The sequence below is a fragment of the Fusarium proliferatum genome (assembly GCF_900067095.1).
Source record: "Fusarium proliferatum ET1 genome assembly, contig: FPRO_scaffold009, whole genome shotgun sequence".
Classification (NCBI taxonomy): domain Eukaryota; kingdom Fungi; phylum Ascomycota; class Sordariomycetes; order Hypocreales; family Nectriaceae; genus Fusarium; species Fusarium proliferatum.
In genome coordinates, this window is record NW_022194798.1 from 1,812,438 (window position 1) to 1,839,568 (window position 27,131).

Genomic DNA, 27,131 nt, shown 5'->3' on the forward strand with positions numbered 1-27,131 from the left:
GCTATTACAAACCTGTTTGTTCGACATACCACTGGTCTGCCTGTTCAAGCTCACAAAGAGCGATATGACATACGCTAGCAGCGCGTGTTCCTCAGTATTTCTCATGAATAAGCTGGACGGTACAAGATGGTCAATAAATGTCGATGTAGTCGACTGCCTTCTAAACTACTTGTTTAATCCATTTTCGTAAAACCAAAGGCAAATCTTCTCATCCCTCTTACCCATAAACCTACTACAGACAGTCATAATGTTAAACAATTTGACCCGTAAAGAGACCAACCCAAGAAGCAGATCGCACGCCCAGCTCTTCGTTATTGTCCTCGCCTCCAACATCTGGAGCTTCGCCACTCTCAACCACGCCAATGGCCTCTGGCTAACAACTCAAGCTCGCCAAGCCGACCGCCCTAAGGTCAGCACAAGTTTCAGTTGTCCTGGCGAAGACGTTAAGTACTTTGAGATCACTAGCATCCCGACTTCTTGGTTGCGAGATGTTCAGGTTCGGGTTGACCTCGTCGCGGCCGTTGAGATGAAAGGTGACTTGGAGTACAATCACCAGTATGTGCGAGATGTTCTGGAGAGTTTGGTCGTTGGCGGCCTTCTCGGCAAGACACAGGTTAGTGATGTGTTATTGGAGCTTGATATAAGCTCTCAGCTTCAATTAGAGGCAACCTGAGATGTTAGTGGGGTAGTTGGACGTTGGGAATAAGGTTGATAAGAGGCCTGAAAATATAACAATACCTATTACATGGTGTAGTCAGAGTTGTGTTAGTGACAAGGTTCAAATGGTTCTTCGTGGTAGTCTATAGTCTATACTGCTATGAACCTTGATCCCTTGGTAAATGGTAGTACGTGTGTAGGTCTTCATTTATGACACGCGTAGATTAACCAAAGCGGCCAACTGGTCCGACAAACCATCCTCAACAAAGAATTTATTACTAGCGTGATTCAGTAGCTACCAGCAACAAAGATCTTCATGTTTTGCATAGAAACAGTCCAAAGTGTCCGAAGAAAACACAATAAATACAAATTGCTAGCTTGTTCAGTGTCCCGTGGCTCGCAACAACAACCATAGTAGGGCCCGCTCATTGTTGCACGAGAAGTTCATGATCATGTTCAGCGTGGAAAAAAGATTATAAAGATGTAGCTAATTATCAACATTTCCAAATGACAGACTTGCCACCCCAACCATTCATCATTCAATCCTCCCGCGTCATCACAATACATTTCAACTAATCAACAATGCACGACCGGTCCTAGCCACCTCCTCGCAGTCCCTCATGCACTCAACTCTACATCGTGCTGAACCCCTTTTCATCCGACGAGCAGTTAGACCTGCCTCCAGACAATTTCTTCTTCGCCTCCCGTAACCTCTAGAGCGTAGTTGTACAACGCCCATATCATTGGTTGATGCAACAAGGCCTTCTTGTCGATGGTGATCCTTGCAGAAGAATAACGGGGGATCAGGTAACGATAGAGCACCCAGATGGACAACTACTGTATTTCGAGGTGGCCAGCTTCAAGAGAGCTCTGCTAGATGATGTAAATCACATCATTAGGTCGACTGAGCCTGAGGATGCAGATGGCACTTGGGAGTGTAATTGCAAATGGGTTCGGGCTATCCTGGGAAAGCTGGTAGCTGGTCGTATATTAAGTCGCAATAAAGCTGATAAGATCCTTTTCAAACTTGAGATGAGCTGTACAGAGATCCAATTTCATCTACAGCGATTTGAGATAGGCAGAAAAACCGGGGTTCTCGAGGAACGAATTTGTTTGTGCTTCTCTTTATACAGTTTTGTATCAGTGCTTCTACAAGACACTGGCTTCGGCGTTATACATAGATGAATTTTTGAGCACAATTTTAAACTCTAACCTGCTAACACAAAGAATAGAGACATGATGTTATTTTCCAGAATATAAACTTCCGCTAAAAACTACTCCACAGTGACTAATAAACGTGCTCAGAAAAGCCTTTAATGTCTGTCTATAAACTAAGTTGTGCGTTTTGAGCATAAGCTCTAAGTTACAGGTCCAAGATACCAATAACACCTAAAGAATACTATTTAGACATTAATCCCACGATATCTGGCCAATGCGACAGCATAAACAATAGAAACCCTAGAAAGCTTGATGTTCATGCCCTAGCATCAGCGTGTTCATACAAGGCAGTGGAAATGTGCATGTTCAGAGTCTCAGACAGCGGCAGATTCGTGATACCACTGGCAACACGGTCTGTTCAGCAGGAACATCAAATCTTTATATCACATGAGACAGCTTTAAACGCAGCTTGGTCTTCCACTTGCAAAACAACAACAAGACCAACTTACATCTATCCGCCGGGCAGTCAAACTTTTGCCTTTCTCACAATATTCACCAATCGTACCAACAAACCTCGCACAAACCATCAAAATGTCGGACCGCATAAAGCTCCCTTCAAGCGAGGAGACCAACCTTTCAGACGCCCAACTCTTCATCGCTGCCAGCCCCGCTCTTGACTTCATGCCCAAGATCAAATTTAAGGTCCCCAGCCGCTGGATGGTCGCTGTCCTCATCCCCAGCACCAACACCTGGCTCACAGCCCAGGGTCGTCAGAATGAAGCTCGCTACGCCCTGATCAAGGGTGAAGCTCCCCCTGAAGGCTCCAAGTTTTTTGAGGTTGCCAGCATTCCGGTCTCTAATCTTGGCGATGTCGAAGCTCGAATTCGTTCCGTGCTTCCGGAGGAAAACCCAGAAGGCGAGACGCAATTCAATCGCCAGTATGTGCGTGACGTCCTGAAGAATCTGGTTGACGGCGGGGTTGTTGGGGAGGACCAGGCTCGGGATGCTTTGCTCGCGGTTGAGGCTTTTGCCGAGCTTCGGTTGAAGACAACCCAAGTCGGCGGAAGTATTGGCGTTCTGTGGAGGTAAATGCTGCGGGTCGATGTCAGTTGTTTTCTTGACGCTTACAGATCATCCTGGCCATTTTGCCATTCCCTCTTTGTTTAGAGATACCATAGTCTTCTTGTTTTGGCAAACTCTGTGTCAATAAAAACTTGGGAAAGTACTTGTCCAATTTGCCATTTGTGATATGCTAGAGCTTTATTGCATCTTGATACAGCCACCACTGGCACTAATAACAGACCCAGTAATCCATCTTCCATCATTGCCACAAAGCATCCCAACAACATCAGCCACATCCTCTGGCTGTCCAAACTTGGGTATACTCTGCAAGGGAAAGAATTCATCTTGAAACGTCTTGACCACCTCCGGTCCACAATCCATAACAGCGTCGGTTTCCGTCAAACCAGCTGTAACAGCATTCGCAGTAGTCCCTGCCATGAAAGCGTATCGATCATCTTTTCCACCAAAGGCCTGTGACCATGTTCGACACAGCGACTCGCCGGCTGATTTGCCAGCGGCGTACATGAGTTGATCGGCCCATGGTAGGCGCGAACGCACTGATGATATGTAGATTATACGGCTGTTAGGCTGGAAGAACTTTCGGCGCACAAGTTCTTCGACGATTTGCACTGGGGCTTGGACGTTGCCTAGAAGACTTCGTTGGATCTCTTCTGTAGTCATTTGGCCGATAACTCCAGGCATCGGGTCACCAGCTGAGTTTACAAGGATGTCGACTTGACCCTTGAATGACTCCTGGATAGCATCGGCAATTGTTTTGGCGCAGTCGGGTGAGAAGACATCAGCTATGATTCCTTTGATTTGTTGACCTGATGGACGCTCTCTAGATGTCGCTTTGTACACACGGTCGGTGGCCTCATCGTTCAAGCCTGTTGATAAGGCTTCGACGCCTTTATCACTGACGCAGGTACCAAGGATAGAGCATCCTCGTGAAGCCAAGTTGAAGGCGATAGCGCGACCAATGCCGCGCGATGCACCGCTGATTACTGCGACTTTGCCGATGAGATCAAGCTCTCTGCAAGGCAAGGCTCCTTCTGCCATTTTGATGTTGTTTCGGTTGGTGGTGATAGATTGATGCTGACCCGTATTGAGGCTGGGATGCTTGATGAAGACTTTATTGGCTGTAGATACAATCAGGGGCAGTGTGTCTTTCTGCTTCAGGATTTGTGAAGAGCAATGCCTCTTTTATTCAGCAGCCACAACCGCCGATATGACTCACTTCATTTGGTGGCGCGATGCGGGGTTTGGTGTTTCCCTTTGTACACGACTGTCCTGTCACTTCATTGGCTTGAACTACCCTGGAGATCGCCATTGTTACGCAGGTCGTCAGGGCGGGGCTACAGAATGAGTCGTCTTGGTTCCAGGCAGAGTCGTAGACCATTTCGATACCATCAAAGAATGCCTTGATCATCGTTTGATTATTCTCAGCTACCTACTGTTCTTCGAGACTTCGGTGAGCCTCGGTGCAGGTGTTTCCCAGAACTACCCGTTCCGAATTGGGTTACCAGGACAGACACTGTGCCAAACCGTAATAACACCAATTGCATGCAACCTCATTCAACGGCATCTGAGGTTATGACGCTCGGCCTGAATAAAGAATCTTCAAATATTAATTGATTTGGAGATTTTTTACAGGATTTGTTTATAAATGAATTCTGTCTTTAGAGACACATAGAACTGATGACAGTGAGATACGGTCTCAATTACAACAAAAGAGACTCTATTCCTTCAAAAACACACAGGCAGGACTTTTGACTTCTTCGACACATAAATAAAAGCCTAAAGTCTTGAAGAACGTTACATTGTTGGCTGCCCACGTTCCCGGATCCGAGAACGGAGGATCACACTCCGAATTCAAATTTAACCGGTGATACCATCGACGTCCTTGCAAGCGAGATCCGAAACACCGGTATTGTATGCATCGATACACTTCCAATTTCTTTTCAAAACAAAAGCTGAAGCTGAATGAATGTACCATAGCATCGCGTAGAAAATCCGTTGTAATAGCTATCATCTGAACGACAATGGAGGCTCACAACGAAAGATAACTCCCGCGCATCTCTAGATCTTGCTATCCAGAAGAACAATCTTGTTTCTCCATCACATCCATATCTGGACCGTCGTGGGTTGTCATTGACCAGATTCATAAGCATCATTTCCCTTTTTGGGCTGTCGGAACTTGACAGCGTTGTCAGTTGACGCATCGAGACCACTCAATCTATAACGGAGCTATAATGGAGGACCATCATATCATTCTCATTGGGCGACGGCCAGACTGCAATCAGGAACGTGATCACTCATAAGTCCGTGCCGTTCGACCCGCAGCATTCTTTTATATCTCGCTCCTGAACCTGCACCACCTCTAACTTCTCCTTTGGTCAGCCTCAATCAGCATCATCTCCAGACATAATTATGAAGATCGCTACTTCAATCGCAGCGGTTGTTGCCTTGGTGCAGAGCACATCTGCTCATTATATCTTCCAGCAGCTTAGTGTTGGGTCGACCAAGTATCCAGTCTTCCAGTACATTCGACAGAACACGAACTACAACTCTCCTGTTACTGGTGTGTCTACCTATTAAGAGCGTTCATAGAGTAGCCTACTAACAGTTATGTCATAGACCTGGATTCTAATGATCTCCGATGCAATGTCGGTACCTCCGGAGCCAACACGCAGACCGTCGGAGTAAAGGCTGGCGACTCGATTACCTTCACACTTGACACGGCTGTTTACCACCAAGGACCGATTTCGGTGTACATGTCCAAGGCGCCTAGCACTGCCTCGTCGTATGATGGAAGCGGTGGCTGGTTCAAGATCAAGGACTGGGGTATGATGCTCCCGTCCAGAAGGATAAATAGAAGGGCGGCTAACAACGGATTGACAGGTCCTACCTTCAGTGGCAGCACCTCAACTTGGCCCATGTACAGTGAGTTGGCATCCATGGGAGTAATCCTTTCATGATCTGACCTTATTGCGCTCGCAGTCAGCTACACCTTCAACCTTCCTACTTGCATTGCCAACGGTGAATATCTCCTCCGCATCCAGAGTCTAGGCATTCACAACCCCTGGCCTGCGGGTATTCCCCAGGTAAGACAACAATATTCCAAGTCTCAGTTGCACAGGAACTAACTCCAGGGATCATAGTTTTACATCAGCTGCGCCCAGATTAGTGTTTCTGGTGGAGGCAGTACTGTTCCCAGCAACCAAGTCAAGATTCCTGGTGCTTTCAAGGAAACCGATCCTGGCTACACCGCCAACGTAAGACCTATCCTATGGAGATAATAAGAAAGTGTTAACGCTTGGCCTCTCAGATCTACTCCAACTTCAATAGCTACACCATTCCTGGACCTGCAGTGGTATGTAAAGCAAAGCAACTCTCCCGCACGCTGTTATGGTGGCTGACTGTAACTCCAGTTCTCCTGCAACGGCGCCCCCGGCGGTGATGGTGGCGGCAGCGACCCCACTACGACTCTACAGACTTCTACCCGAGCGTCATCTACACAGGTTCCTCCCGTGTCGACTCAGCCATCTGGCCAGGTAAGTCACAAGACCATGAGTGTCCACTGCTATCCAGACGTACTCAAAACGTGCTAACTTGAGATAGTGCGCTCTTCTCTGGGCCCAGTGCGGCGGAAGTACCTGGACTGGTCCAAAGTGCTGCGCCACTGGTACTTGCAAGGCGCTCAACGACTTCTACTCTCAGTGCACCACTTAAGATCTTGTATCGAGTGAAGGATGGTTATGGTGAACTTGACTAGTCAAAATTTGTGAAGCGGCGACTAGAAGAACCATTTCATGTATACACCTTGGATAGCTCTCTGGAGAACCGTATAAGATATCACATCGTTGAGAACCCTTTCTACTTAAGCAGCAATGGCAACTCATTAACAGTTTGTGACTCCCCAGGCAAAGACAGCTTGTCCGAACTTGTGATCCCAATTCTCCTTGGAGTGTCCAATCTCCTGTTCAGCGGCACACGGCGCAGCAGCGTACAACCTCAGAACGCAGTTGGACTTCTTGGTATTACCCCATACCATCTATTCCAACAAAAGTAAGTAACAAGTATTTGAAAAGCCTTGAAAAGCAAGTCGACCTACATGATCGCCTGGAACACATGCTGGGATCGAGGTGCAGCCCTTATTCTTAGATCCAGAATAGGACCCTTCGAAGCCAGAGCCTCTCGGACAGTCGAACTGCATGGTCCACGCATTGGTAGACGCGGCAAATGCTAAGACGCTGAGTGTGAACTTCATTTTCGCAAAGTAGTGGATAGACTGTTTCAAGGTTGCAAGCCTAAAGATATGCTTAAGTTTTCGCTCTTCACGAATTACCCTCAATATTTATAGAGCCAAGCGGTGTAATCTGCACGCCGTCTTATGAGAATTTTCGCCCCCACCTTGGGCTGTAAATAGCTTCTACTACGGTGCTATTTATGTGCCTCTCCTTTCTGCACGATGTTACGCATCTCTCGATATTGCTGGCGGTTTAAAGACGGCTAATCCTAGTAACTGGCAACTGACTGGTGGAAGAGCTGCTACCCCGCCTTGAATCTGGACTGCGGCTGAAGTTGTTGGTCCCCAATCAGACGTGGCACTGCTTACGCGCTTCATTTCTCATTAGGCTTCAATTTCAGGTTTACAAGTTCAACTCACCGATAACAGGCAACCCGCAAGTCTCCGTCTTCACGCGGTAACCAAAAGAAAACCGTGATTTAGCCAGCTACCAATCAGCCGATATCATGTCAGACAACGCGCCGCAGTACCAGCACTTCATCCCACAGTTCATCCTGAAGAACTTCGGCCATCCTTACAAGTGTCCCAAGGCCCCCGCCAGTGGCTCAAAATGCAAGAAGCACCATCACGAAAAAGGAAAATACCCCGACGACCCTGTCGTAAACTGCTTGGAACTTTTGCCAGAGGCTTACAAGATTGAGGAGCTTTCGGTCCAACGCGTATGCGGCCTGGTTGACATGTACACAGATCAGTCACCAAACGCACACCTTCCGCGCGAATTGGAGGGCAAATTCAGCAGGCTAGAGGGCAAGACGAGTGTTGTGATTCGCAAGATAATTGGTGCTCACCAACGTGGAGAAGGAAAGGTCATACTCACAAGGACACAGCAAACAGTACTTCGCAAGTTCGTTTATCTATTGAATCAACGAGGTTCGGGCTTCTTCAAGACATTCAACTGCAACAGCATCAATGAGTATAAAAATAACGACCGGGACCTGCTGGAAGAGTTTATGGATCGACATGGAATTCAACGGCCGTTGGATGTCTGGTTAGGGGCCTTGAGTGCTATCATCGATCTCGATATGAGCGTAACAGCCAATTGGCAACAAACTCTCAAATCAACTGTCTACTGCGGCCTATTCCTCCATTTCGTGGAAAACATCACCGAATTTTGGATGTCCTTCTGCACCCCTTCCAGCGAGGACCAAGGGTTCATTCTCTCTGACACGGGAAGCCATGTATACGAAGGACCAACCGTCGACTTTCAGGACAAGGCAACAGGAGAATTCCTTTGTCTAGCACCCCGTTTCCACCTCTTTGCGCCTATTTCTCCACGATTGATGATCGTCTTGAGATGTCAGCATCTTCCAGAGCCACATGAAGACAACAATCCCGAGATAAAGGCTATGCGTCAGCTTCAACGAGAGATTGAGATCGACTTGATCTATGGCCCAGGAACAACATCCATATTAGAAGATCTCCCTGTTCACAAAGCTATCAATAGCTACTCGACCTTGGTGAATGGAATATGGACAAAACGACCAGGCTGGGATGAACAGCTTCGTCAGACTGATACGTTCTCATTCCCATTCTTCAAAATTTCCACGAGACATGCCCGTATCATCAACGGTCTTCTGCTGGACCATGCCTTTCACGGCTTAACAGTCATCTTTAACAAAAAGACCGCATTCTTGGATCTCCTTGAATGGTTCTTGACGGAACCTTGCGAGGTTGGCAAAAGACTGGGCGGAGAACACCACGCAGAGCAGATGAGGTATCTTACGCGGTTGACGGCTTTGATGCATGCCGAAGGGCGAAATATCTCACTTCGTACCACGAATAAGCCAGTCAGCAATCATCTTGACATCGAGAGTTATAAGAACCAGAATAATACTGCCGCACGGTGGCTTGAGGGCCTTGATAAGAGCCCGGCTGACAAAGAAGAGGCCAAAGACAGCCGAGAACAAGGCCACGATGCCAAGATTGATGCAAACCAACAGAGTAAAGTCGATCTTCAAGATGAGCCGGATGAAGAAAGAAATAACATCGAGGACCACCCTATTGAGCTTGATCCGACTGCGAAGTTTGGAGATGGCTCGCGGGACGATCAACTGGTTGCTATGATTTACGAGATGCTCGCATATCGATGGGCCTTACCTGATCTAGGCCCCAAGATCATGTTGCGAGCGCAAGTCACGCCTGAGAACGTGAATGAATCATGCGTGATGCTTCGGATCTGGCTTATAAACGGGCAACTGGACCGAAACACGGAACTACCAGGCACAGACAGACAAGAAAGATTGCTCCGGCGATACCAGTTGCAACAATCCCCTATACTCTTCTGGCTGTTCCTGAAACAGTGCAGATATCTCATCTGGAAGAGTGAACTCAAAGAAGCAAAAACAGGCGACGTCTTTCCTGGGGAGGGCCCTGAAGATGAATATCTAAATGGTAAGGTTACCACTGTACCCGTGAGAATGTTTGTTGAGCTAACAGTACGTAGAAATGACAACGGTCGAGCCTCATGATTTGAATATAAAGATGTGGAAGGCAATAAATCGTGACATCGCCCTGTCGCGTAAGCTCGGGGAGGAATTGAGCCCAGCTGAACTCACATCCCCCAATGCTTCCGAATTCTCAACACAGCACCAGTCAGCGAATGTCCGGAGGACCCACCCAACGGAGCAACTATTTATTATGGTAGTGGTCATACTTTATCTCGCAGCAATGACTTTTATGGTTGTATTTTTGGCTAATTGGTCAGATCGATTTTTGCAGGCCAGCTTTGGAATCAGTCTGTATGAGCTTCTGGGATTTACTGTTGGCTCCGTGTTATATATACTTCGCTGGCTATTCTGGATTTTGGGAGTCTTGCTCAAGATTTTTTATTATCTGATAGTTGTTATGTTCTCAGTTGCTTTCTTGTGCAATGAGATTGTGCGGAGCGGTGGATCTTAGATGCAATAACAAACACCATTCACTGCTACCTTCCACGCACACAGGTAGAAATAACGGAGAAACAAAGAGTTGGATTTGCTATGTATAAAACAGATCAATGCGTGCTATAAAGGACGTTTTGGATTAGAGCCCACAAATCCATAGAGATGCATTATGATCTATTAAAATTAGAAGCAGCAGAGTGAAAGATCACGTACTTCTTTTTGCAGCTCTCAAGTTGTCAGTTCTTTGGGTTGTGATGTGACCCAATGAATTTACGCTGGTAGTCAGCCTTTATAAGTTCTCAAGCGACTAATGTCGACCCAGTAGGAATTGCACGCCATAACAACAACCCTTCAATAGCATGTGAGCTCCCAGTCTCGATACCCCAGGTTCATATCTTGCTTGATCGTATGATTGGTCCTCTCGGCTACGGCATCGTTTAGTGCACCAACTTCAACTCCACCAGCTGAAAAGATGGAACAACTCGCGCTAAGATGGATCCTCCCGCCCTCCACTTCACGCCGAGGTTCATCTCAGCTTTAACACATGACGTCTTGAGAATCTCCCGAGATGAGAGAGAATAACAGAAGAACAGGAAACAAAAACCCTGGCCAGTAGTAGAATGAATGTCCGAAACGGCTTATCTGGTCATCGTTCCTCCAACGTCTCCCAACGGCATTCAGACTAGTCTCACCAATAGAGTTTCACCTTCTCCATACACACGTCATAGTCAAGTCTTACTCAGACCAAGTTCCAACCTCTAGCTCCGGCCTCAGCGGCTGAAATTATCTCTCATTTCTTCCAAACACCATCACCCAAACACCTCAATTGCTTCAAAGACCTGCCAATTGAGGTGATGAGCAATGTCTTCCTCTGACGAAACGTCAGCTCACCAAAATGAAGCCGCCAAGGCATCACCAAAGCGAAAACTCCCGCCATGGCTGGACCACTTCAACGCCCACGACATGAAGATCTTTCTTCGATGCTGGATCGCGATATGGGTTATGATGCTCCTCATCTTCATCCACCCCAGCCTTGTCGAGATCGGCCAAGCGACGTTCCTCGGTGCAATTCTTCTTTTTGCTGTTCCGCCAGCTAGCATTTTGTTTATTTATCTCCTTGCCGCCTTATCGCTACTCTTAGGAATGTGTCTCGCGTGGTGTTGGGGTCTTTTGACGATGAAGGCTGCGTTAGCGACACGCTCTGATACTGAGACACAGGCTAAGCTCCAGGCGCTGCAGCAGCAGGTTGGGGAGATTGCGAAGACGACGGGACAGGCGCCGGCGTGGGAAGCGCAGATTTTGATTCATGAGGGGTTCATGCTGGATGCAAGAGTTACGGCTGTGTATTTCAGTATGGGCTGTTTGTTCATCTACGTCTTGGCCCGACTGCGATGCGCGAATCCGAAGCTTGTCCTCATGCAGATCTTTGGAACGATCGTTACCGACCTCTTCATCCTCTTTGGCCCGACACTTCCGTCATTTCAAGGCGACCTCGCAGCTATTCTCGTCAAGCCTGGAGCCATTGGAATTGGTCTGGGCTTAGCATGCTGCCTGCTTCTCTTCCCCCAGTCAACATCGTACATGGTTCTTGGCCAGATTGAGAAGCTAGTCCGTATGTCCAACTCGGGCCTGTCAGCGACCAAGAGGCGTTTTTCTGATGAGGCCATCCCGCTTGCTGAGCTTCAAGGGAGTAGGGCTGGTATGATCGCTGTCTTCAAGGCCGGTCAGCCAGCCCTCGCGTTTCTTCCGATTGACTTTTCCCGTGGCCGATGGAACGCAGATGATGTCAGAGGTCTACACCAGCGCGCGCGCAAAGTCATGTTTTCCAGTCTATATCTTCTCGACTTCCAGATTGCGCAAGTCCGCGGCAAGCAGAAGGAAGAGGAACATATCAAGGCTCAAGAAGATGGACGAATTGGCCCCGCCACGGGCAAGGAGAAGTACGAGATAGGTCAACACCATCGACACGAAAATGCCACGATTTTGAGTGCTTTCCAAAGACCTGAAGGATCCGAGATACGCTCTCGAACCAGAAATACGCTTCGGGATACGACATCAGACTTGCTGGAGATCGGACCGCAAGCTATCAATCTTGCGGCAGATTACATCCATGCTGTCAATTCCTGCCGATGGATGGGAAAGCCAACGCCTGAACGGTGGGAGGAGCTGAACCGACATCTTCATGATACTTTGGCAAGGTCGCGGGAGGCGAGGGAGGCATGCGTCATTAACACAACAAAGGGCGTTCTCGAGGCTCACGCAGAATTGTTTGATGAGAGTGGCCGCCTCAAGCCAGTGGAGGGAACTGATCGACCATTCTTACCAAGCATGGTGATTGCCATGGTAATCGAGGAACGAATTTTGAACATGGCCATTGCGACTGAGAAGTTGTTGGAGTACATACTTCACCTCTCCGAAAAACGAACAAGTCACCGCATATGGGTTCCATCACGGCTACAGTATGCTTTGGCCTGGATATTCCATGGACAAATCACATTTCCAGGCTATGATATCTCAACAGAGGAAGATCCAGATCAAATGATGGATGGCGAGAGTTTCGATGAGCAAACAAAGGAGACGAAACGAAGACTAGATATCAGCCGAGGATACAAAGGCTCTTCTGCACAGAGAAGCAAGATTGGTCGAGTTTTCATCGCGACGTACAACTGGTTGGTCAATCCGTCTGGCATGTATGCTTTAAGAATGGTCGCTGTCACCATTGCCACGTCAATACCAGCGGTGCTTCCCAGTACAGCTGGTTTCTTCTACCGAGAGAAGGGCATCTGGGCCGTTATTAGTGCTCAGACGGTTTTGCTTGTGTATCTGGCCGACTTTACCTTTTCGCTCATCGCGCGTACGATTGGAACTATTGTTGGAGGAGTTATAGGTATGGTGGCTTGGTACATCGGTGCTGGAAGTGGTGTTGGCAATCCATACGGCATGGCAGCTTCAACAGGTGTCATGATCATTCCCATGCTCTGGTGGCGCCTCTATCTTCCCCCATCCTTCGCATTTGCTACAATCATGGGCGGAGCTACCTTCTGTCTCGTTCTCGGATTTAGCTGGGATCACGATCACATCGTCCAGTATGGTCTTCCTGGTAAAGGCTACGAAGCATTCTGGAAGCGAGTCGTCACAGTACTGATCGGTTTCGTCGCTGCGTTTGTCGTGCAACTATTCCCAAGTCCACCATCTGGAACGACGCACGTCTGCAAGATTCTCGCAAACTCGGTGCGAAGTCTATCAGATCACTACGCTCTTCTGATTTCTCACTGGGGCCGAACGGATAGAAATCATGCCCTAGGTGCAGTAGCGGAGCATATCTCGATCGAACTTGCAGAGATATTACTCGCCGTGAGTCCTTCCATCGCGCTGTTGAAAGGCGAATTGAGTTTCGGGCCCTTCGATCAAAAGGTTCTTGCACAAACGAAGGAGCAGCTACAGTACATGAACCAAGCACTGGGCGGTCTTCTCAACCTTGCATCTACGCTACCAAAAGAGATGCAGGACCGTCTTATTCGCGTTGCGAACATCCTCGATGAGCGATCAATTGGAGATGTCATGGCTGTTCTCGGCATCATTGAACAGGCTCTACGCACAGGCTCACCTCTCCCCGAACGATTACCTGCACCGCTTGTCCGACGCGCCATCGATTCATTCTACGCTTCGAAAAGCGAGGTCCTTTTGACGACTACCCTAGTCGCAGATGAAGATCATCGACGATACTGCGTTGCCGTGACGCTGTATCTCAAATTTCTAGGAAGCATTGACGATTTGCTGATTGTCCTCAAGACAGCGCTAGGAGAGAGGCACATTATTTATCAGTGGGACGATGTCAAGGATATTGTATGAGTCGCCAGACCAATAACACAGTTCTTAGACCGAGCTTCAGGTGCATGAATCAGATTGGACCACAATTAGCCGAGTATTTGACATTGATCAGTTATCGTATGAATGCAATGCAGTCGTGATTTCAGCCTCAAGGTCGTCGTCCAATTACTATCGAGGCGTGCCGAGCTCCAGCTCCTTCAGGTTAAAATCTCACGAGCCAAGTCGGTTGGTGGCGCATCGGGCTCCACTACGTGGTAAGACTATTGATGCGTTAGGCGTTGGCCCAACAGAAGTAGAAGCACTAAATTGTAGTGGGCAATTGTGCTGTGCTTTATGTCACTCTACCTTGGTCATAAGAAATTGTATCGTTACGCCAAGCTCGTGATGGGATGAAATGGCCGACGACAAGCAATTATGAGTCTCACGAGAGTATTTTAATTCATTTAGGTCCTTGTCTTGCTCGAACTCAGGACTGTCCTTCATCGATCTAAACATGGCCAATCTCGATACTCTACCTGTTGAACTTGTCACAAAAGTCGTGAGCCATCTGTCACCTCAAGATGTCAAAGCCTTGAGCTGCACCACCTGGCTCATGCGGCACGCTGTTGTTGGAGTTCTCTTCCGAACTCTCATCATTCCCTTCCCGCTGGCATCTACTCAAGCTCTGGAGGAACTCATCTACAAGTATCAGGACTTCATCTCTACAGTCCACTTGCATGTCTCCTTTCAACCCAACACTGAGGAAAAGCCCCACGACGGTCCTATGCCCAGCGTATGGGGGGTAGCTCCAACGGACACACTCAAAAAAATCACGCAGGGCGACATTCTCAGCAATGTCAATTCTTTCGCCATCGAGTTCAATGGGGCACAATTTAAGGACCGCGGCTGGTGGGGTAAAACCGCTCCTTGGTCAGATCCGAACTTGCCTGGCAACATTTTTCACAATGGGGAGAACTGGGATCAGACACTGCAACAAGAGCACGATATGATATGGCGTGCTCAATACAACGAGTTCATGCGAGCTATTTCAATGAACCTAAATATTACGAACCTCAAGATCGAAAACCTCATTCCCAGGAACGTTTCCGCATGGGAAACGTTAGAGTGGGCGTCTTTCCTGGGAAGGCTGCAGGTTTTAGAGATTGGTGTCTTAGGCGGCGACGACGATTTGCTGCACACCAATCTCGGGTTCATAGAGTTTATCGGGAGTTTGCCCCATTTCCTCATGAGGCATGCGCGAAATGTCAGGCATCTGACACTCGAAGCCAGCCCTGATGGTCTCTTTGGAGGGGCATCTGCCAACTACTGCATCCGTCTGCCCTTGAGGGAAGACCACCTCCCCTTCCTCCGCTCACTCATGCTCAAGAATATCATGATCGGGCCTGATCTGGTAGAGTTTCTCACGAGCCGAGTCGATTCTTTTGAAGAGCTTGAGCTACATGACTGTATGTGCGATGGGCCTGAACCGGAGTACGGACCTGATTGGGACCTGGAACCCGTGTCTTGGGCAGATCTGTGGAGAGCCATCCGGGAGAGTAATATGCGGCTTTTCAAAGTGACCGTCGTACAAAGCAAAACACCTCCGCTTCTATGGCAGGAGGGTAGTAGTGAGGAGGATGAGACTAGTGAAGAGTCTGTCGCGGCTGCAAGGATTCGAAAGATGATGGAAGAGGATAAAAGTTTAGTGGTGTGGAGATATGCAAGGGTTGATTACAAGTATGGTTGGATCGTGGACTTGTCGGATGATAACGTTAAGTACTTTGAGGAGGGCGAGGATCAGCAGGAATATGTGAAGCTATTGGAGATGTTGGAGGGGAGGAACAAGCCGCGAAGGTGATGAAGCAAACGGTAAAGAGCCGCCAACCAACAAATTCTTCAACTCAGTATTAAAGGCTGACATGCTACGGCAAGCAATTACATGTTCATCTTCAACAATGATGCTAGACTGTAATGAATGTCTATCTGGACAGTGACTTCATCCCACCCTTTGCCAAATTCTTAACCAATTCCAGATAGCGAGCTGGATCAGACATGCCGATCTTAACAGACTTGGCAGTAGTTAGACGGTCTCTGCTTAAAGACCCAAATTCAGACATTCTAAGCCAACTGAAGAAGAACATTGTGTACGGGTCGATGTAGAGCGAGATTCACTCACTCAAGCAAAAATTAGCGAGCGATCCATTCGAGGAAATAGCAAAAGAACAGGGTCTGGCCGGGGATTGAACCCGGGACCTCTCGCAAGCTAAGCTGTAGGGTTTTCCCTAAGCGAGAATCATACCACTAGACCACCAGACCGATCAAGTTTGATAAAAGCATGTCTCAAAATTCAGTTTATGTTTGTGATCCCATCTCGCGCTGTCAGAATGGTCGCGATTCGCAGGTCGCTAAAAGCTTGGATCTGCTCTTTTCCCCAAGCCCCATTTTCTCTTATCTAAACGCACTTCATTTCCCCCGTCTAGATAAGCTTATGGCGCCTTCTCGTTACTGAAGTTTCCTTCATACTGAGAAACCTCAGCGACCGTGGTTCTTTGTTTCTACGCATATTACCTTCTTAAACATCCTTTTTTAAATTACAACGAACTCGACGGATCGTTCCTGAACTTTGTGTCCCCAAAAGATGGCCGCTGATGGGGTTGAAGGTTTATCAGCAGCCATGTCGGTGTAAGTCCATTGGGTCCAGCGTTCAAACACCAAACTCTTTTCCTATCAATAGTGAAACACTCACCATTTCATGCGCTGCCTTACGGGGCATCATCCCCGGCGTTGATCAAATCTGGACCCTTTCATTGGCAGTCTCTAGTGGATGCCCTGTAAATCTCGCTACGGGGAGCCTAGCTCCATTGAGGTTAATCCACTGAAGGATTGGATTTCTGCCTGGCTAGTCCATATCGCTATTCCCATTCTGTTCCCTCTCCTTTCCCAATTTCCCGCTGTGATTTTCCCTTCTTCAACATCTCACGTTCATTCATTCGCTCATTTTCAGCCACAAAATACTTTCACTTCATACACTCGCTATCAATATTCAACATGTCTTCTGCTCTCGTAACCTCTCTCCCCATCTTCGCCGGGGCTGGCTCGTCTCAGACTCTCGTCGCTGAAGTCCTCGGCGCAGACGCGGATCATACAACATACGTTCTGAACTGCCCGTACGTTGACCCCGAGAGCGAGGAGTTCCATACCATGGACGACTGCGGTGTCTACAACAACACCTACATCATCGGACCGTACATGAGCAAGACCCTCCCTCCTGGTGCCGCCAGCACAGGCGACTTTGATCTCTTCATCACCATGCCCGGCGACGCAGAGGATGACTGGAAATTCTCCGTCCACTGCGAGATGTCGCGTACCGTCGCGCAGAAGTGCACTACCGTCAACATTGGCGGCAACGACGATGGCCACCCTACCGCGACTCTGACCAACACTGATGATCTCGAGGATTATGGGTTTAGAACATTCGACTACGGTGCTGTTTCTATCACTGCTGGTCAGGATCTGCTCAACGCTAAACACGCGAGCGCCACTGCAACTGCTAGCGACGCCACCAAGACTAAGGCTTCGGGAAGCGATGCTAGTGGATCTGAGACTTCTGGTGCTGCTACACCCGTTAACACATCTGGTGCTTCGTCTTCTTTCACGCGTGCGTTTGGTGCTTTGTCTCTGGCCGGTGTCGCTGCTGCCCTCATCATGTGAGGTTCCGGCTCGGAATAACTCTCTTGGCACAGTTCTTGTATGACCATCAATAGTGAGGGCTTGGGATGGAGACGACGAGTCTCGTATTGCACAGGACTAAGCTTAATATTTATACTTTAGGCAGTCGATATATGTAAACCAAATTTCTGCCTCATCTTTGCTTGGACGATATGCGTGGGCCCTCCGTCTAAGTTTGAACCTGTCCGATTGAGTTTTTCCCAGGCAACTACAGCCCAAACCGGACTGCACCCTGAGTCCTCATATCATGAGCCAACATAACTTCAAAGTGATATCGGCTTGCTAACAAGAAGAAAGCTTCCAACACTCATTTCATATGAAGACTTGAATGTGATGGCACTCCTCAGTGTGAGTCGTGTTGAGCAGCTGGGGGCCTAGATGTGCGAGTCGAGATTAAATCATGACATGGAGTGTGTGGGCATCAGAAGCCAATAGGACTGAGCATGATAGAAGGGAAATGATCCTCACACGTGGTTCCTCCTTTTGGGTTGGCGCTAGCGAAGGTAAAATGCTGGTGTGATGGAACAGGGTAGGGCCCTCCTCAAGCCGTCTTTCGAGGGACACAGCAAACATGTGTTGCTTCTAGGGTTCACAATCGAGTGCCCATGAGACTAGTAATCCTTGGATAAGAAGCAAAGCATAGTACAGAAGTCAACGATTATGATTGGGCAGGGGAGAAAGCCAGAGCAGCTTCAGGATGGCTGAACGAGTAGAGCGTAGTGGTCGCCTCGGGAACCAATATTCTCTTAACATAGCCAAGTCATCGATGGTCTGTATGAGACCCTTGCCATTTTCAATATCCTGAGGATGGGATACATCTTAGTTCAAAAGAAAATGATCTTAGTCAGTACATCCCCTGACATTCTGTGTTTTGCAGAGGTACCCGAGTCCCTTGAAGTCGATGAGAGCATGGTCCATGTATCCCCAGGCACTTTGGGAACCGTCAAATCGAAACCTGTTCCAGCTGAGCCTTCGTCGGTCCCTCCCTGATCCTGTTCCGGAATCTCTCTTTTGAAATTGCGTTCGCCACTATGAAAACAAGTGAAGGCCCAATACAAGAAAGGCCGAGCCGCACCAAAGCTTCACGAAGATCGAAAATTCGCATCCAAAGCAAAAACAAAGTCACTTGTAGTAGGGATAGATTGCCTGAGACCTGTACATGAGGCATTCAACCTTATAAGGGGCCACAGTCCGAAACCACTGGCACAAAAGTTTGGCATAAGCTTTTCACGGTCTGCCACTGATTTGAGAGTTAGATCAACTAGTGCCAATGTTAACTCTGATATAGTTCCCCTGGTCGGGCAATGTCATCTCAGGTAAGTCCTTCGTACCATCATAGGCAAGGAAGTTCACAGATATACGACGTAGCTAGCCATTTCAATCTAAAATAACCATATCACTTATGGGATCCAAACAGCTCCTACGACAGAGGAGATTTTCATGCGAGTAGACTTATCAAATAAGGGGATGAAAGGGGAGATCCAGGGGAGGATGAAGTAGTAAAAGAATTGTGCACGGTTTCCTTACATGTGTGTGTGTGGTAACTTTCGTCCTGCATTTGCCCCTTCAACCTTCTCATCAAGATGCTTTCAGCAATGCCTCTGCCAAGAGAGAACAGCACAATGTACATCCCCGCTTGACGAATCAAGGCATGCCTTCTATGTGCACACTGTGCGACTCTACATGTTACTCTTCCACAGACTCAAAGGCCGGATGAAAGACTGTGCACATGCCCAGGATGATGGTGTTTTGATAGGAGATTTGTGTTTTCGCCTCTTAATGTCACACCAACTTGCACTGGTACCCATGCCTTCATTCGTCGGAGTAAAGCCATGATTTAACAAGCTTTCATTCTGCAATCTTTAACATCTCATGCCTGCAAACTTGACTTCTCTTCGGCTCTATAAAATCCCACATTTCCTTCTCTGTCTTCCTCTCCTCATTCATTTCAGGTAATCATATCAAACAACCAAGCCTAACTTTCGACGACTCACACCTAACACTACAATAAACCAAAAGGTTATACTCCTTCCTACCTCAACATTCTTACATACAACATATCTCCAGCTACAATGAGAACCAACGAGCAAGGACAGAAGATTGCCTGTTCCAAGTGCCGTGTGGGGCACCGAACAACAGCATGTGTTGACGCCCCAGGCCACCAAGGTAAGCACGCGCCCTCCCCAAACCACAACCGAATCGTCGCTAATAAACTTTGCAGATGAAGTGAAGGCGGTCCCCCGAGCTGGTCGTCCAGCCGGTGCCAAGACTAACCCAGTCAGGGTCGCTGAGCAACGGGGACAGAAGAGGAGACGCACGGTGGACAAGCTGCAGGAGGATCAAGCTGCAGCCTTTCACGTCTATGATCTTCCACGCACGGCTTCTGAACCTGCGCTTGGGGGCTTTGTAGCTCGGAACCTGCAGGTTCCCGTCCAGGGGTACCAGAATCTGGGGAGCCTTGCAGGCCCTCATGCTCCTGCCCCTTCTGTTGCCCGGCGTTATACTTTCCCTCCGAATCGCCTTCCTTCTGGTTTACCTGGACCCGTCACGCATTCCTTGGAGCAGCCAGTGAATCCTGGCGCGTCTCAATGGCCCGTCCTTCCTGCTCCCGCTGATTCTGTTCCTGTTTCTGCCCCTCCTACCCTCAATTTCCCTGTCACTGCTCATGGCAATGCTGCCCCTGTTTTTTCCTTTGGAGTAGAAATTTTCTCGGATATGGGGTTTGGGATGGACATCCCAAACCCTCCAAATCCTCCTACTCCCTCACTGGGCTCTGGTACCATTAGTAACCCTCTTTACTTTGGTTTCCACAATCCCATGCCCACCCTTGGTCACCCTTCTCTCCGTCAGTTCCGCCATGCCTCCTCTGCCCCAGTTTCCCAGCCTGTCTTGGTCAACCAGTTCGGTGCTATGGCACCGAACTCTTCAGTCAACAACCCGGTGACGGGGTTTCCTCAAGTTGACATGATAGCTCAGGTTGATCAAGTGGACACCAGGACGCTCCAAAGTCTCCAAGAAAGTGCCATGGCAGCTGAGGATTTTGTCCGTCCTGCTCCCTCTATCCCATCCCCCGACCTCTTTCCACCTAACGAAGAGGTTCAGGAGACGGTTTCTTGGGACGGGCTTATCCCTTATCCCTGAGCAGGTTGAGGTTGTTCAGCCCACGCCAGCGGCCAACAGAGATGCCCAATCTTCCGGCTCTCCGAGTTTTTCCGGGTCGTGGATGTTTCTTAATCCCCTGACTTCGGATGGTGCCTTCACCGCGGAACTTCCCGGACTTGGTACTCTGGCTGATCAGAGGGCATCGGCTTCATCTGGCCAAAATGCTTTCTTTGATGCCGCAACCCATGTTGACGGCCTCTTTGTGGGTGGAGACCAGTATGAACCTGGAGAAAAGTCTGGTTGTCCTATCGAAAAGGCTGGTGACTTATTCCCTTTCTCTGGTTTTTTTACTTGAAGGCTGGGAGAAACAGAACCTGTGTATTGTGGCGGGCAGACTTACGGTTTTGGAAATGGTAACCAGAGGAGCAGCTGGAAAGAGGGGTAGAATGCTGGATCAAGTCGGCCTACTTATGCTTTGATGAATCATGAGGCCAGAGCTTATAAAGGATGAGGCACTAGCAGAGGGGCCAGGTATAAGTCAAATGGAAAGTCCCAGGATCACATGGAAGATTCCACGGTGGACTTCCACGTGCCATCTCTGGCCTGTCCAAAACGAAGCCCGGTGACACAGAAGGGTTCCCATCTGGAACTATTCGCACCCATTAAAGACACAAGCCAGCCAGAGTCACAGGTGGCTATCGAGGAATTCGAGGATGGAGCAGAGGAAAAGGCTCTCAAGTTCACTTCAACATTGACGAGAGGCACGCGCTGACAACAGGATTCACGCCAATATGGTTCCTCCACCAGCATATCTTACTATTTATGGAGGAGAGAGCGAGGACGAAGTATCAGTTTGTTTACTTTGTTTGGGGTCCTGAGTGGGAAGATACCCCACGAAGAAGTCGTATCTCATCGAGTTGGTACTCTGAGAAGGAAAAGTGGATTTAGAAGTCATGATAGATTAAGTTCTGCATTTTGAAAGTAACATGGGTCATTTGGTTGTTATTGGTTACTACACTTTCGCTAGTATGTAGTAAAACTGTCTCTTGTGCTTTTTGAACGGCGTCGATTCCAAAGTTAGTCCATATGCTCGGCCCCTCATTCGTCCACGTCTGCGTGAGTGCTTCTGCCTGAACTCTCAATAACCAGGCACCCATCAATTTGCTCCAACCCAAGTGACACACGCAACAGCCGCTATTGCAGCTAAAGCACCAAGGATCAACATTTGAAATCCTTCGATCATCCACGAACGCATTGATGCATCTCCCGTTTGTAGGATGTAGCTCTTCCCAGCTCCAAAAGCAAATAATACCAAGAGACAAAGGCAAGAGCTCCATTGAAGACCGAGGCCGACTGTGTTGGTGAAGAAGTAGGGAAATAAGGGAATGATGCCGCCGATGGTGTAGCCTAGCGATATCGAGAGGCCAGATATGATCGGCGTCGGAGGCGTTGGTTGTGACGGCGATGCGTCTTCTTTTAGCGAGCTTAAGCGTGAGATCACGCGTTGGAGATCTGAGGGCTCTTGTTGAATTGTATTGAGGATTGTCGTGACTGTTGAACTCGGGAGGTCCAAAGGCTCGAGGTGTTGTCGCACCAGCTCCTCCGCTTGCATCTGCATCTTCTCGGATTGTTCAACCATGCAGTCGCTTTCGCTATTCCTTTCGTAGCTCTCCCTTAAATTCTCCAAGTCGTTGTTCTTGGGTTCGCAAGGTGCGCATTCGTCTCGTGCTGCGAGATATCCTCCAATTCCCATACTGATGCTGCCAGCGCATAACTCTGCCAATCCGCCAGTGATGACAGTATCCGTCTTTCCAAGCGAGCTGAGCCCAGCCGTCAGGGCAAAAGGTACTGTAAGTCCATCTGAGAAACCGAGCGTAAAGTCGGATAGAAAGCGTTTGAATGCTGGACTCTGTGATGACTTCATTTTGAACAATGTTGCTTATCTCCAAACCTCGAGGTTACAAACGAGGATGTAAGAAGGAAGAAAGTCTCAAAAGCGCAGAATCAGAAGTCCTTGATACCTCCCACGTGCCTTCCTATTCCATCCCATGATGCATCTCATCGGTGACAAGACAGGATAGCTCACGGCATGATATTGCCGACCGCAGCACAAAACAGTCCCGCAAGCGAAGTGATCTGCATCGCACATGGTACAACGCCGCCATCTTACAGGTCGGCCACGCGCTAGCGACCGCTGACCAAAGTGCGCTATTTGATTCGCCTGCCCCTGGGAGATGGTGTCCTAGTGCAAAAGATCCCTGAAGCAACAAAGGCTAGTGGATGGATCGTTCGGCCCGTTGACTTGGTGATCTGGCATGTGCTTGGCAATTGAACCACGAATTCATTGGAACATTGTGAGAAATCGGTAGCGACCTGTGGCTGATAGCTTAAATCAGTACAGAGGACTTAGCTAAGGATTTCAGAGGCTAGGACTTAGTGTAATTGGCTATTTATTCTATTTAGACTGATATCATAGAATTGATATTATTTACATTGTCCTGATTACACCGAGTATCTATACAGAAATCTAGGTAGACTTGGCAGGCTCATAACCCTTAGGGGGGTTAAGTCCATCGTTAACCTCAATAGTATCCTTGTAGTAGGTAGGATTCTTGCTCTTCTTCCACTCCTTACGAATAGGCTCAAAGATCTTGCGTCCAGAGAAACTATGCTCGAGATCCAAGTTGGGCGCAACATACTCCTTGTTTCCACCGTTGGTGTTGAAAGGACCGGCATACGAGGCGTTCCAGAAGTAGCTGTCCAGCTTGTGAGACTTCCACTTTCGGATCTTGTCGCCCGTCTTTTGCGCAACCAGCTTGAACACGTTGGCGCCCACGTCCCAGCGACCAAGGGTATCGAGACCCCAGTTCGCGGAGACGGTGGCGATCTCAGAGTAGTGGTTGTAGAAGCTGTTGTCACTGGTTCCGACGAGATGCTTGGGGACTGCGTCGCCGAGAAGGATGCCGAGAATGTGGTTCTGACGAGCGTAGGTCTCGTTCTCATCCCAAGTAACAAGAACAAGAGTGTTTTGCATAAAGTGCTTGTCCTCGAGAAGGGGTTCGAGGAAAGTACGAGCCCACTGACCAGCAACAGTAACGGAAGTGTCGTGTCCGTCAGAAGTCATGTTGGGGGTGATGAACATCCACTGAGGAAGCTTGTTCTCCTTGAGATCCTTGTGGAAGACAGACTTCTCAGTGTCGACGAGCGAGAGGTTCTTGATCTGAGAAAGACGCTGCTCAGAGGTAGCGATGCTGTCGTGGAGAACAGCGGGGTTGTGCTTGCGAACGTAGTCATTCTTGCCGTTCTGGTGGTTCACCCAGGAGAAGCCCTCGAAGCCAGAGTAAGGCATGTCTTCTTGGTACAGACCCCAGGAGATGCCGCGGTGCTCGAGTAGATCAATCACAGTAGAGACGTTGCGCGGGTTGCGGTTGAAGTCGTCATTCTGCATGCCAAAGTAATCACCAGCAATGGCGGCCATGTAGTTTGGTTCAGAGGGATGGGTCACTCCGAAGTAGTTCTCGAGAGTGATACCCTTCTTGCGGAGCCAAGTGAAGTTGGCTGGCCCAATTAGTTTTCATCCTGTGATCAATTGATGAAGGGGAAACTTACGGTCACCGAAAGCCTTCTCGTAGTTCTCATTCTCAAAGTAAATAATGGCAATGCGATCAAATGCCTTGCCCTTCACCTTGGAAGTGGGACTGCTGGTCTTGGCAGTCGCAGCAGCAGCAGCGACTTCAGCGGTGCCGGTGGCAGTGTAGCTAGTCTCCCAGCCAGTCTCATGCTTGTGCTGCTTATGCTCCTTGGGAGGCTCATAAGAGTGGCCGAGGGCCAGGCCAGCAACGGCCAAGAGGGTAGCAGTTTGGAAGAGCATAACGATTGAATTCAAACACAAACTTGAACTTGAGCTAGAGATCGACGCTCAATTGGCAGCAGCGTGATTGGGTTTCATATAGGAATGCAGATCAAACTGCACGGATATCGTGCCGTGCGTTTCCCCACCGTCGGTCAACGCAACGTCGTTGGTGTAAATCATGTTGAACTTTTGTAATAGCTCTCAGGAGAATGTAACGCCAATGGACTGCATAGGCAGGGCACGTGTGAGTGTGTCTGGGGGTTGAGAAGGGTTCTGCTCGCGTGCCGACTCTTCCGGTTCCTCGGGTTTAACGTCACGCTAAGATGATCCCTGCTTGGGTGGGTGGAGTATGCATTGAGGGTTCATCTTGGAGCTCGAGTTTGTTCTTTTGAACGAACGACATGACAACGTGGGCTTTTTTCTCAGTTTCTTCAGTGTGAAATATGGATGAGATCAAGTCGCCTTGGGTGAAGGAGGATGAGAGAGATGGTGAGGGGACGTGGTTCCTTGGTGATGAGGCTGCTTTGAAGTCAGAGCAAGCGGTCGGGAAAGCTTCGTCGAGGACCAAAACACCAAAAGGCAAGGGCTTGACGATATTCGTCGCAGTCGCTGGTCTCATTTCAATTCTCCTCGTGGCTGCAGTCACTCTCAACCTCCAGGCCAAGTCCTCAACCCACAAAGAAACACATCCAAAACCACCTCAGCCAAGCAAACCAGCTCCAACGCCAGAGACAATCAAACACCAAGAACCAATTCCTTCAACACCTCAACTCCGCGATACAAAAGAATATATTCTCTCCTCATCGTGGGACGTCAACTCCCCTCCAGCAACAAGAGAATATTTCTGGACCATCAACGACGCCGTTCTCAATCCCGATGGCGTCTTCAGACCAATGATTCTCATCAACAATCAATATCCTGGACCTCTCGTTGAGTGCAACGAAGGCGATACCATTATCGTCCATGTTGAAAACAAAGCTGTCAACGCGACTGCGATTCATTTCCACGGCATGTTTCAGAACGGCACGAATAATATGGATGGAACAGTTGGCATTACTCAGTGCGCCATCGCGCCAAACTCAAACTTTACTTATAAATTTGATGTCAAGGGCCAGCACGGCACGTATTGGTATCATGCGCATCATAGCGCACAAGCGTCCGATGGATTGCTTGGGCCGATGATTGTTCACGCCAAGAAGGAAAAAGACCTGCAGAAGGTGGATTACGCGACTGATAGAGTTGTTATGGTTCAGGATCACTACCATAACTTGACATCAGAGCTTTTGATGGAGTATCTTGCTCCAGATCAGGAAAACAACGAGCCGGTACCAGATAACGGTCTTATCAATGGGCGGAATGTTCGCGATTGTGAGAACTTTAAGGGTTGGGCGTGTAACACTACGGACGTCGCGATACCGACGATAGATCTTGAAGCTGGGAAGCGTCATAGACTGCGCATCATTAACGTCGGCGCCTTTGCAGAGTTTCAGATCCAATTCGACGAGCACCCATTCTACGTCACTGAAGTCGATGGCACAGACGTTCATCCTGAACCAATTCATCGAGTAAACGTCCTTCCCGCACAGCGGTATAGCGTCGTGCTTGAGACAAACGTCACAACAGCTGCGACGTTCTGGATGAGGGCTAGGATGGTGACGCACTGCTTCAAGAACAAGAATGAAAGTCTTCAGTCTGAAACGAGGGCCATAGTCCGGTATACTGGCAAGGAAGAGAAGACGGCTTCTGAAGAGCCAACGAGCAAGGAATGGCCTGATGCGATTGAGGTCATCTGTCGAGATCTAAACACCACCGCCCTTCGACCTGTTGAAGTCGTATCGCCGCCTCCAGCAGACGAGGTCATCGTTCTTCGCGCGAATTTTGAGATAGGAGATTGGCGTTTGGCAAGGGGGTTCTTCAATGAATCGACTTGGCACGCTAACGCAACGCATCCCTCTTTACATCGATTCCTCGACAGTGGATTACAGAGTACGTCCGCCAAGAATCCCATCGCCATCAATGAGAAGGTGTTTGAACGCCAAAAGGAATTTGTGTTGGAAACAACTGGCATTCGAACAATAGACATCTCTATCAACAACTTCGACGATGGGGCTCATCCCTTCCATCTCCACGGCCATAAATTCTTCGTCCTCCTACAAGGCCGAGATGGCTATCCGCCCAGCGCAGCAGATCTACCAGAGTACCTAGAATCACACGGCTTATTGGAAAACCCACTACGGAGAGATACACTTACAGTCGAGGGATATGCTTGGGCTGTTATTCGAGTTGTACTAGATAATCCGGGTTTATGGGCATTTCACTGTCATAATACTTGGCATGCTGAGTCTGGAATGTTGATGCAGGTGTTGGTGAGGCCGGAGGTCATGAAGGGTTGGAAGGTTGGTGATGAGGAGAGGGGGATGTGTAGTAGGGAGGGTGTTATGAAGGGCATGAGGCCGGATGATAGTATTTGGTTTGGACAGTTCAGGTAATAGGATGGGTTCAAGAACTTTGTAGGATATGGCGTTGTTGGTATCATGAGGCGAAACTCAGGCGAAACGTGCCCTATCAC

At 48.7% G+C, this 27,131-nt stretch overlaps 13 protein-coding genes and 1 non-coding gene across 14 annotated transcripts; 9 read left to right on the forward strand and 5 right to left on the reverse strand.

The window, feature by feature from the left end:
• Window positions 1–247: 247 nt before the first annotated feature.
• Window positions 248–673, forward strand: FPRO_15101 (uncharacterized protein; the record flags this gene model as incomplete). Its single annotated transcript, XM_031220616.1, has 1 exon — window positions 248–673. The coding sequence occupies one exon, from the start codon at window positions 248–250 to the stop codon at window positions 671–673; it is 426 nt and encodes a 141-aa protein (XP_031086257.1).
• A 1,733-nt stretch (window positions 674–2,406) lies between these two features.
• On the forward strand, window positions 2,407–2,904 carry FPRO_15100 (uncharacterized protein; the record flags this gene model as incomplete). Its single annotated transcript, XM_031220617.1, has 1 exon — window positions 2,407–2,904. One exon carries the CDS (start codon window positions 2,407–2,409, stop codon window positions 2,902–2,904), a length of 498 nt encoding a protein of 165 aa, XP_031086258.1.
• A 171-nt stretch (window positions 2,905–3,075) lies between these two features.
• Window positions 3,076–3,936, reverse strand: FPRO_15099 (uncharacterized protein; the record flags this gene model as incomplete). The annotated part of the gene is made up of 1 exon (XM_031220618.1): window positions 3,076–3,936. The coding sequence occupies one exon, from the start codon at window positions 3,934–3,936 to the stop codon at window positions 3,076–3,078; it is 861 nt and encodes a 286-aa protein (XP_031086259.1).
• Window positions 3,937–5,307: 1,371 nt separating this feature from the next.
• On the forward strand, window positions 5,308–6,609 carry FPRO_15098 (uncharacterized protein; the record flags this gene model as incomplete). The annotated part of the gene is made up of 8 exons (XM_031220619.1): window positions 5,308–5,458; window positions 5,515–5,721; window positions 5,779–5,820; window positions 5,878–5,981; window positions 6,039–6,152; window positions 6,206–6,250; window positions 6,309–6,431; window positions 6,499–6,609. 8 exons carry the CDS (start codon window positions 5,308–5,310, stop codon window positions 6,607–6,609), a joined length of 897 nt encoding a protein of 298 aa, XP_031086260.1.
• Window positions 6,610–6,778: 169 nt separating this feature from the next.
• On the reverse strand, window positions 6,779–7,147 carry FPRO_15097 (uncharacterized protein; the record flags this gene model as incomplete). The annotated part of the gene is made up of 2 exons (XM_031220620.1): window positions 6,779–6,931; window positions 6,992–7,147. The coding sequence occupies 2 exons, from the start codon at window positions 7,145–7,147 to the stop codon at window positions 6,779–6,781; spliced, it is 309 nt and encodes a 102-aa protein (XP_031086261.1).
• Window positions 7,148–7,632: 485 nt separating this feature from the next.
• Window positions 7,633–10,211, forward strand: FPRO_15096 (uncharacterized protein; the record flags this gene model as incomplete). The annotated part of the gene is made up of 3 exons (XM_031220621.1): window positions 7,633–9,577; window positions 9,630–9,777; window positions 10,178–10,211. 3 exons carry the CDS (start codon window positions 7,633–7,635, stop codon window positions 10,209–10,211), a joined length of 2,127 nt encoding a protein of 708 aa, XP_031086262.1.
• A 718-nt stretch (window positions 10,212–10,929) lies between these two features.
• Window positions 10,930–13,920, forward strand: FPRO_15095 (uncharacterized protein; the record flags this gene model as incomplete). The annotated part of the gene is made up of 1 exon (XM_031220622.1): window positions 10,930–13,920. The coding sequence occupies one exon, from the start codon at window positions 10,930–10,932 to the stop codon at window positions 13,918–13,920; it is 2,991 nt and encodes a 996-aa protein (XP_031086263.1).
• A 472-nt stretch (window positions 13,921–14,392) lies between these two features.
• On the forward strand, window positions 14,393–15,736 carry FPRO_15094 (uncharacterized protein; the record flags this gene model as incomplete). The annotated part of the gene is made up of 1 exon (XM_031220623.1): window positions 14,393–15,736. One exon carries the CDS (start codon window positions 14,393–14,395, stop codon window positions 15,734–15,736), a length of 1,344 nt encoding a protein of 447 aa, XP_031086264.1.
• A 367-nt stretch (window positions 15,737–16,103) lies between these two features.
• On the reverse strand, window positions 16,104–16,194 carry tRNA. Its single transcript is given in 2 exon segments — window positions 16,104–16,139; window positions 16,159–16,194. It is a non-coding gene; the product is annotated as a tRNA-Pro (tRNA).
• A 732-nt stretch (window positions 16,195–16,926) lies between these two features.
• Window positions 16,927–17,589, forward strand: FPRO_15093 (uncharacterized protein; the record flags this gene model as incomplete). The annotated part of the gene is made up of 1 exon (XM_031220624.1): window positions 16,927–17,589. One exon carries the CDS (start codon window positions 16,927–16,929, stop codon window positions 17,587–17,589), a length of 663 nt encoding a protein of 220 aa, XP_031086265.1.
• A 2,090-nt stretch (window positions 17,590–19,679) lies between these two features.
• Window positions 19,680–21,064, forward strand: FPRO_15092 (uncharacterized protein; the record flags this gene model as incomplete). The annotated part of the gene is made up of 3 exons (XM_031220626.1): window positions 19,680–19,773; window positions 19,829–20,703; window positions 20,753–21,064. 3 exons carry the CDS (start codon window positions 19,680–19,682, stop codon window positions 21,062–21,064), a joined length of 1,281 nt encoding a protein of 426 aa, XP_031086266.1.
• Window positions 21,065–21,865: 801 nt separating this feature from the next.
• FPRO_15091 (uncharacterized protein) lies at window positions 21,866–22,633 on the reverse strand (the record flags this gene model as incomplete). The annotated part of the gene is made up of 1 exon (XM_031220627.1): window positions 21,866–22,633. The coding sequence occupies one exon, from the start codon at window positions 22,631–22,633 to the stop codon at window positions 21,866–21,868; it is 768 nt and encodes a 255-aa protein (XP_031086267.1).
• A 603-nt stretch (window positions 22,634–23,236) lies between these two features.
• FPRO_15090 (related to acid phosphatase Pho610) lies at window positions 23,237–24,580 on the reverse strand (the record flags this gene model as incomplete). Its single annotated transcript, XM_031220628.1, has 2 exons — window positions 23,237–24,267; window positions 24,319–24,580. 2 exons carry the CDS (start codon window positions 24,578–24,580, stop codon window positions 23,237–23,239), a joined length of 1,293 nt encoding a protein of 430 aa, XP_031086268.1.
• A 425-nt stretch (window positions 24,581–25,005) lies between these two features.
• On the forward strand, window positions 25,006–27,051 carry FPRO_15089 (uncharacterized protein; the record flags this gene model as incomplete). The annotated part of the gene is made up of 1 exon (XM_031220629.1): window positions 25,006–27,051. One exon carries the CDS (start codon window positions 25,006–25,008, stop codon window positions 27,049–27,051), a length of 2,046 nt encoding a protein of 681 aa, XP_031086269.1.
• Between the last annotated feature and the right edge of the window lie 80 nt (window positions 27,052–27,131).